The 10,000-nt window shown below is 41.8% G+C and overlaps 1 protein-coding gene across 1 annotated transcript in view; it reads left to right on the top strand.

Annotated features, from left to right (window-relative positions):
- The first annotated feature begins 9,071 nt into the window (after positions 1-9,071).
- The window catches only part of trim55a (tripartite motif containing 55a), a 9,800-nt gene continuing 8,871 nt past the window's right edge, over positions 9,072-10,000 (top strand). The window contains exon 1 of the mRNA XM_076299833.1: positions 9,072-9,454. Within this exon, the coding sequence (XP_076155948.1) occupies positions 9,290-9,454 (165 nt within the window). The 5' untranslated portion in view covers positions 9,072-9,289. The remainder of the gene's footprint in view (positions 9,455-10,000) is intronic.

Genomic DNA, 10,000 nt, shown 5'->3' with positions numbered 1-10,000 from the left:
TGCACTTATTCGTGAGCGCCCTCATGTGGAACCAGAAAAGGAACTGCAACCAGTTCAGAAACCGGAAGTTTCCCGAGAGTGGCGGTTCTCCCCTTATTAGACATTCTCTGGTAGAAACCTTTTCTGGTTGACAGTTATAGGCTATAGAGAGAGATAGATAGTGCAGCCTGTCATGGGCTTAGGCTAGGCCTACTGCACAGCTTTGCCAATGTGGCGGTATTCTGAGAGAATAATTGAAATGCTGCAAAGTCCAACTAAAGCTTGCTTCATATAGGCCTACGCAAATATTTGCACAATTAATACAATGAGAAAGATCCTAAACACAAACATCGGTAGGTCAGCTAGTCTGAAAAAAAAGCGTTATTTGTTTGTTTGTATCACATTCATAAACAAATAATGAAATACCAAATATTGTTTTCATTTTTTAATTTTGGATTCTTAATTGAATATCAAATGAACGAACCATAGGCCTACACGGACCCCAGGGACCCCCAGGCTAGTTTTACATTCATTCATTATTCTAACGTTATAGGGAATGGAAAAACTGGTATACCACACTGAATCGGTATATATTTGGTTATTAGCTGTACAGCTTGGTTAAAGTGTAGCCTAACTCCAGCGAAAATTGACCCCACTGTCTTTTTCTGCATTAAAACACATCAAATAAGCTGTGGAAACAGTAATTTTCGTTGATCAACCACTACAGAGCTTGCTCTGGTATAGGCTATAACCCCAAATCAAACAGTGGATTAGCTAAGGGCCATGAGCGAAATGCTTCCCAAATAGCATTTTTTAACCAGTAGGCTAATAGAGTTCAAAACAGCACCAAACCTCGTCAGTAGCTTGCTCAGGGTCCCTATACACATAACACTAGGCACCAACAACGCACCAACCAACAACAACAAACACGGAATTTGATGTGTTTTAAAGGATAATTCCGGAGTGATTTTGACCTAAATTGTCTTGAAACATTATACCGAGTGTGAACGTATGTCTCATAGCTCACCTCAGCTTGTCCCCGCACTCAGAAATCTGGCGCTAATTAGCCAATGCTACCAACAGGGTTTCGTTGTGGTGCCTCGGGCATCGGCCTAGCCATGCAAATAAATCACTGTTTTACACCATTTACGAGGCTCAAAGTAGCTCCATACTTCATTGGTAAACTTCCGAGGGCCTTGACATTTAAAACGAGACATGGAGAACTTTGAAAAAGCACTGGTAGATTATTTACAAGACGATTTATACAGACAGTACCTTAAGGAATTTTACCGTTCGACGCCATCTTGAATTTAGACACGATAAGTCGAGCGACGAGTACGAATGAACAAGTATGATAAGGGATCAGATTCCAAAAATAATTCCGTGAAAATGCATGGATTCAGTTGCTTCCAGTAGCTCGACTTATCGACTTATCGTGACTAAATTCAAGATGGCGTTCTCCACCGTGTACTGACTGTCCACAAGCCTACTGTTTTACTGCTACACTGTTTACAGGCTATATTAGCACATATGCACAACCCCTCCCTCCCACAGCCTGGATTGTAGACGTGCTTAATACCTAATACTTAATACTTTTCACTTAATACTTGACCAATAGCTGTAACCCTATTACTTCAACCTATTCTTGCACTGATATAGTTTTTTTTATATTACTTTGGCTACATTATTCTCTTATAGGCTAATTATGTCCATATTTATTTTATGCTGGTCTCTAGACTTTATTCTTGCACTGTTGGACTTAGCCTACTTATTTGCACACTCACCTTCATAGAGCACCTTACCATGCATACAGAATCACAGGCTCAGTTCCTGCTCTGTCACTGCAAGCACCTCATGCTTACTCCACTCCACTTAGTTGATCTGCACAGAAGCGTAATATGCACCCACAGACAGCATCAGGACCAGCAGCCTTCCTAATATTGACCTTCTTAAACAGGTCAATATTAGGAAGGCTGCTGGTCCTGATGCTGTCTGTGGGCGCATATTACGCTTCTGTGTAGATCAACTAAGTGGAGTATTCACCTGCCTCTTCAATATGTGTGCAAAAGAAGGCCATATTCCCCAGATATGGAAGAGCTCCACCATAATTCCACTAGCTAAACTAAATAAACCCAAGGAGTTGAAAGATTTTAGACCAGTAGCTCTTACGTCCTTGGTGATGAAAATCTTTGAAAAAATCCTTAAAGTTGAAATTATGTCCTTGGTCACTGGAAAACTGGATCCATTACAGTTTGCTTATCAAACTGGTAGAAGTGTTGATGACGCAAAACTTTTTATTTTAGATACAGTATATAAACACTTGGAGAAGCCTGGGTCCCATGTTAGGCTTTTATTTGCAGATTTTTCTTCTGCTTTCAACAAATTGCAGCCACATATCCTGATCGAGAGACTAGCAAATGATTTTCAGGTACCGAATCAACTATTGCTGCTACTTTTACATTTTTTAACAGATAGAACACAGAGAGTCTTCGTAAATGGTCAGTTGTCCCAACCGATCACTTCAAACACTGGCTCGCCGCAAGGATGTGTACTCTCTCCCTTGTTATTTATTTTGTACACAGATAGCTGCAGGTCTTCCTAACAAGGAAGCTACCTAGTCAAGTTTTCAGATGACACTGCACTGCTATCTTTATTCCAAGGTCCACATTCCAGTCATGGGCTAGCGTTGACATCATTTGTGAAGTGGTGCGACAATCATTTTTTAGATTTAAATGTAGCCAAAACAAAGGAGCTCATAATTGATTTTAGGAGGACAAAAGCAGAACCAATAGCAAGTGTCATACATGGGGGGGATGTGGAAATCGTTGATTCTTACAAGTACCTAGGTACAATATTTGACAGTGAGCTCAAGTTTCATGTAACCACTGAGACAATTGTCAAAAAGGGACAACAGAGAATTCATCTGCTGAGGAAGCTTAACTCCTTCAGTGTCTCTAAAACCATTTTACGTAACTTTTATCAGTCTTTTATTGAGAGTCTTTTAACTTTTTCTTTTTTATGTTGGTTCAATAGCCTATCAGTCAAAGACAAGAACAGTCTCAGCAGCATTGTTAACACTTCATCAAAGATTATTGGAACACAGCTAAATAGTCTGAGTGCTCTGTTTAACAAACAGGCAGTCCAAAAGGCTAAAAGTATCATTAGTCAGCCTGATCATGCTTTAGGTGGTGAATTTTCATTAATGCCCTCTTGGAGGCGCTATTATTCTGTCAGGACAAAAAAAAAAAGGTATTCTGGATCCTTCATCCCTACATCCATTAGATTATTAAATAAGGTTGAAGGGACAGAGTACACTACTGAAAATTTTGATTTACTGAGCGCTGTTCATCACTGACAGGACAGGGTGCCTGACTGTATGTGTGTGTTAAGATGTAGATGTATTTTTTTATACTATTTATTGTAGATTGATGGAGACCGGGACTGCAAACTTAAAGGAACACGCCACCCAATGTCAGTAGTAATATATGTTCTTACCTTAACTTTCACGAGTTGAGTCATACCCAGGCTTGGAATTTCAACATTCTGGGGGCAAGGCCACTTGGCCTTCAGTTGGGCATATTTGGTGGAGGGCACAAAGGCCACATGTCAGGGCACTAAGGCCAACGTTAACTATACAGTAGTAGGCTATAAAAATTATCAAAGTTGTATTTAGCCTATTCACTGCAGTAGACCTGCATCACTGTATGAAACATTACAAAAACATGAAACATGACACATTACATATAACTGTAAATCATCTGATCATCTAATATTTACAGGTATCTAGGCTATATTTAACATTTATTTGATATTTGGCCTGTTATGAAATCATGTATTGAACAATTTAAGCACAGCTCAGCTTTAAGAAAGTAAAATAGCCTAGATGCATGCTTAGCATTTTGTGATCATTAAGGCTACTTTCACAAACTCTTAGTCAGCTGTCCTCTGATTTACCGATATCTAGGCGACATTTGTAATATTTATTTTGTATTTGGCCCGTTATGAAATAATGTGGAACAATTTAAACACAGTGTAAAACTTAAAGCCCAAATTTGGAGACATCCATGTATGTTGAAATTTACTGCAAATTCAAAACGGGATTAGTCTGGAACAGCTAACTGTACAGGGGACTGCTTTGCACCTTTGTGTTCGGTAAGGTCTCCTGTTTATTCTGATATATGGTTTGTCATGTGTTAAACGAGGGGTTCGTGAAGTATTCCGCCGAGATGAATGGGTAGGGAGATGGACGCAAAACCTTCAGTAGAATTTATGATTAAATTGAATGATATTGTAACGATTTGATAGCGAACCACACAGTTGTCCAATCAAAAGGTTTAATCACTGAGAACGAGAGCAGGGACACAGACCAAGACCAAGACACAGAACACAATGCACACAGGGCAGGTCAAGTAGACACACACACTACACATACAGGGGAGGTCCAGCCCCCCACACGAAAAGGAACACACACGAGGGATAACTAAAAGGGAAACATGTTACGATAAAGACACCAACTTTACACTTATAACTTAGGAGAATAACGACATAAACCCCCCGATTGTTCGCTCTCGTGTCCCAGCATGCTTTTCGCCGGAGAACGGTAGCACAGTCTTTTTGCACCGACGCTACAATATTTACTTTTCTCGCGAACCGTTCATCACAGCAATTAGCGGCTGACATCGTTTAAAAGCTGAGAAAAAGCTCTTTCGTGTGATACTTGTGATGTCTGTGTGATGAGTAGGCTACTTCGCAAGTAGTTCAACTGAGAAGAATGGGTGAATTTGGACGCACTTTCTTTCTTGCGCTAACTTTCTCCACTGCGTAATTTGCGCTGTGAATGCTAAGATTGTTTTGACAGGCCATAGGCTACATATATATCGCTATTAGTAGGACGCAAAGCGGAATATTTAGAGAAGGGGGCACCAAGGCCACAGTGGCCTGTAAACCTCTGATTTTCAAAGGGGCGTCACACCAATGCAAGGGGCTACTGTATTTAAGTCGGGAAAACGTGGATGTTTTTGATTACTTCTACGCTTAGTTACCGTCAAAGCCCGCTAGCATAGCAACATGCTAACACAGTCCAGCCGCGCACCAGAGCGTTTGAGTGCACGTACCGACACGGGAGAGGTATGACCAGGGTAGGAATTTCACGGCGGCCACGACGGCCATGGACGTCGTAGCCCCTTGCATTGGCCGTGACGCCCCTTTGAAAATCAGAGGTTTACAGGCCACTGTGGCCTTGGTGCCCCCTTCTTTCAATATTCTGCTTTGCGTCCTACTAATAGCGATATATATGTAGCCTATGGCCTGTCAAAACAATCTCGTGAAAGTTAAGGTAAGAACATATATTACTACTGACATTGGGTGGCGTGTTCCTTTAATTGCCCACTGATGGGATTAATAAAGTTTTCTGAATCTGAATCTGCTTAATCATCCTTAAGCACACTATGTGGATATTTTATTTAGTTTTAGTTAGTATATTTAATATTTTAGTATTTTTTTTATCTTCTACTGTCTTTATTGTTCAGTGTTTTTCTTATATTTATATACTTATATTACTTTTTCTGCTGTAAGTGCATGTTGTGTGTGATGTCTATATGCTACTGAGATCTTGAATTTCCCCTTGGTAATCAATAAAGTATCTATCTATCTATCTATCTATCTATCTATCTATCTATATCTAAAAAAGTAAACGATTCTTAATGAAATCATTGGTCAGTATATTGTAGGCTACTATTCATTATATAGTAAGTCATGGAAATTCATTTTTTTTGTCAGGGAAAGTCAGTTAAAGTCATGGAATTTTACATTTGACTTAGAGTGGGAACCCTGGATATGGGGTAGAGGCATATAAAAGCTATTACAAATGCCAAAGCATGCGATGCATTGCAGCCATTCACAGCACCTCACAGACATTGGCGCCGGCTGTGGATGCTGAGTGTAGATTTTGCAATGTTCACAATCACGACCTGCAAGTGAGGAGTAGGTTAGGCTTTCTCATAGCCTGGCGGGGCCATCCTATATAGCTTTCTCATGATGCACAGTTGGAACAAACATAAAGGCTAACGGCCAACCCTGACATTCAAACTTCTGTAGGTCCAAACCGATGAAAATGAATGACCGGCAGGCGACCAAAGGAACCATTGTTACAGGAACATCTATTTCAGACCTTAGCCAGCCTGTAGGCTACTGTCCAAATAACGCGGTTACAGGGGGGATACACCAGGCACGCACTTAACTTCCGTTCGCGACGCGTAAAAATCAATTTGAGAAGATAGGTGTATTTTTTTGGAACATAGCTTACGTGCAGCATATGCTATGCGTCGCGAACGGAACGCTCGAATGACATTTATTTTCCTTTGTTACATTTTGCTTTTCATAGGCCTATTATCCATTAAGTCAACATTGTCTTTGTAACCTAATCCCTTAGGTGAAAATACGGGATAATTTTAATTTATCAAGTGACTATAGAACTTCAAAAAATCATACCCTAGGGCCTACCACTGTTTTTCTATTTTCCATTTTACTTCCAAAACAGAATAGGCTAATGAATGAACGCAAAAGTACACGGACCCCAGGCAAACTACAAAAAGGGTGTGTTTACATTGCTTTTAGAATGTGACGACACATCGCCGATTATAGGCTATATGGGCTATTCAACGTGTAGGCTATACAGCCACATGTGTTTAGATTTCGCTACTGCTATTGTCCCTGACGCATCAGAGCCTGTTAGCATTTATACTACAAAAGTGGCCAAGTGTTCTCAGACCACTTCAGTAGGCTGAACAAGTGGTTTGAGTGATCAGATCACCCCAGATAGATTGGCAGATAGCGGACCGCTAGTGGTATGCCTATGCCGCCGGTGGCTTGCCACTGTGGTACGCCGTTGGACCACCATCTCTTTAAATTTAACTTGTCATGAATATTAAGAAAAAAGTTAATAAAATCATACATGGAGTATAACTGAACAAATGAAAAAGATTTTCAAGCAATCTCAAACAATTTGTCTGCAACCCGCCAGCGGAGCGCCAGAGAACCGATGAGCAGCAAAATGCCCCCGGTCCGCCAGCTGACCCCAATGGACCGGCAGTATCCGCCAGCTGACCCCAATGGACCGACAGTATCCGCCAGCCTCTTGCTATCTGGCAATAATACGTGCATACGTCCGGTCCATTGGGGTCAGCTGGCGGTCTATCTGGGATGTGTTCTATGCGTTCTGTCCCTTATTAGACATTCTCTGGTTCTGTGTTTGTACGATCCGGAAATGATCGACAGGGGAGCTAGATAGCCGGTGAGATCACTGATCTATAAAGAACACTTTCTTTATAGATCAGTGGGTGAGATCGATTGACTCGCTTGGATTGAGACCTACCTGTGCTCAGTGTTGCCACAGTTACCTTGAAAAAGTAATCTGATTACTGATTACTGATTACTCCTTTAAAAAGTAACTTAGTTACTTTACTGATTACTTGATTTTAAAAGTAACTAAGTTAGATTACAAGTTCCTTTATTAGTTACTTTCAGCAGCTGCCGACACCCCCAACGCCTCAACATAAAAATGATAACCGGTTTTGTCAATACTCACTATACTGGAAGTGCATTTTAACAGCAATGTATAGCAGACATCCCAACCTAACCTACTTAGATACTGAAATTCAGATGTTTGTTCAATAATGTCTAAGTACACCAAATAAGGAAGGCCTATTGATAGAAACTGTTATAGTAAAATATGTAGATTTTTTTTCATGTAGCCTTGGCAACTAGCCATCTTGTAGCCTATAGGCCTGAATAATATGCAAATGAAATTACACTTGTTAAACTCACCTCAACAAGTCTTTTGCAATCATTTAACCCACCGTGAGCAATGCTAATCTTTTGAGACAATTGGGTACACTTTTGTGTAGTCTGGTGTGAAATGGGTCTTAAATCTTCCTTTTTGAGGGGCACTGACGCTGCCATGACGCTTCTGTTCCTAGATACACTGACTGAACTGATTAATTATGTTTGGGAGAAAAGAGATATAAGCACTTACACTGAAAACGGATTGGTTGATTTAGCAAAACAGACCAGGATGCTCTCTGTCTTGGATGCGCTTCAGGCACAAACGCACCACTCCTCTCTCTCTCCCTCTCCGTTGTGTGCGCATTAAGCTATGCACACGCGATTTGAAGCAAAGATTCTAGAATCTTTGATTTGAAGTCCGGTCTGGCTTGCGTGCTCTTGTTCGCTCTAGGTTCCGGGAGATTTTATGTAATTTGCGGGCGTCAGGAAGCCGCTATCAATATGTGGGAGACTCACAAAACTTCGGGAGACTTGGGATGTCTAGCTAGACAGCACTTTGTCGCCAGCACAGAATGTACAATGTACCTTAATGTTGTCATGTTTAACTGACACAAACTCAAAGTAATGACTGATGAAATGTGCATCTCTCTCTCTCGTTGTTTACGTTTGTGTCGCTGCACGTGAATTGTCCTCATGCTGAAAACGTGAGCATAGCCTCTACATGACATTAATACCCAAGACAAGAAGAAAGCAAAGAATATATCTTTTTATTAAGGATCATGACAAAAATAGTAACGCACAGTAACTTAGATAAGTAACTTTAATCTGATTACTGGTTTGTAAATAGTAGCGCGTTAGATTACTCGTTACTGAAAAAAGTGGTAAAAATAGACTAACGCGTTACTAAGTAACGCGTTACTGGCATCACTGCCTGTGCTGTGCTGCACCCACCGCGTAGGCTATGCCATAGATATGTATGCTATAGGCTTTGTGTCTTGCATATTTCCCCCACTCATTTCGTTTTACAGTATAGCCCCGGTGTGTGTGTGTGTGTGTGTGTGTAAGAGCGAGAGAGAGGTCTGTCACTGCGTTGTTAGTAGGCTAGGCTAGGCCTAATAATGGATAGTAAAGTTTCGCGGGATGTTGCGGGATGTTGCGAGCAACTGGTCGGGCCCTCATGCCCACAGTCTCATATATGGTCACGTAAGCATGGCAACGCCTGACGTGCGCTGGCTAAAAACAGCTCGATCACCCTCCGAGCTGACAGATGAGTGCCTGACAAGAGACAGAGAGAGGGGGAGAGAGAGAGAGAGAGAGAAGGCCCATTCGTGACTCGGCACAAATAGCCACAGTAGCCTACTGTCCTTTACCGACTTCTGTGTGTGTAACGCAAGTTAAAGTTTGCACCGAGTCGTGGATATTTAGCTTACAAAAGTTTACTCCGTTATTGGGTCTGACTTGACGCGGGTCGTTGGGTACCGTGATCCGTTAGGTTATAGTTGTGAGCGCGTCGCGTCGGGCGCGTGCAATGAGTGTGTCGCTGGAGTACAACCCCGCGAGGAAGCCGGACGCCATGGACAACCTGGAGAAGCAGCTCATCTGTCCGATCTGTCTCGAGATCTTCAGCAAGCCCGTGGTGATCCTGCCCTGCCAACACAACCTCTGCCGCAAATGCGCCAATGACATCTTCCAGGTATACACCTACACACACATACACCCTCCCCCTTTTTTCTCTCTCAGCAGTGTGTGTGAGTGTGTGTGTGTGTGTGTGTGTGTGTGTGCAAATGCGCCAATGACATCTTCCAGGTACATACACCTACACTACACACACATGACATCTTCCAGGTACATAGACCTACACTACACACACATGACATCTTCCAGGTACATAGACCTACACACACACACACTCACCCCACTCTTCTCTCTTAGCAGTGTGTGTGTGTGTGTGTGTGTGTGTGTGTGATGTTTCACATGTCCTTATGATCCAATAGCACAAAGAGAGCTGATGTTTTTATTCTCAGCAGTGTGTGTGTGTGTGTGTCTGTGTGTGTCTGTGTGTATGTGGTGATGGCACAAAGAGAGTTGTTGTTTTTAATCAGTAGTGTGTGTGTGTGTGTGAGTGTGTTTGTGTGTGTGTGTGTGTGTGTGTGTGTATGTGGTGATGGCACAAAGAGAGTTGTTGTTTTTAATCAGTAGTGTGTGTGTGTGTGTGTGGTGATGGCACAAAGAGAGTTGT

The sequence above is a fragment of the Alosa pseudoharengus genome, unplaced genomic scaffold (genome assembly GCF_046254945.1).
Source record: "Alosa pseudoharengus isolate Yale_2024_CS ecotype anadromous, Long Island Sound unplaced genomic scaffold, YU_APseudo_1.1 YU_APseudo_1.1_scf_22, whole genome shotgun sequence".
Lineage (NCBI taxonomy): Eukaryota > Metazoa > Chordata > Actinopteri > Clupeiformes > Clupeidae > Alosa > Alosa pseudoharengus.
Note: the sequence above shows the minus strand (reverse complement) of the source record. Positions and strands in the feature narration are given on the sequence as shown.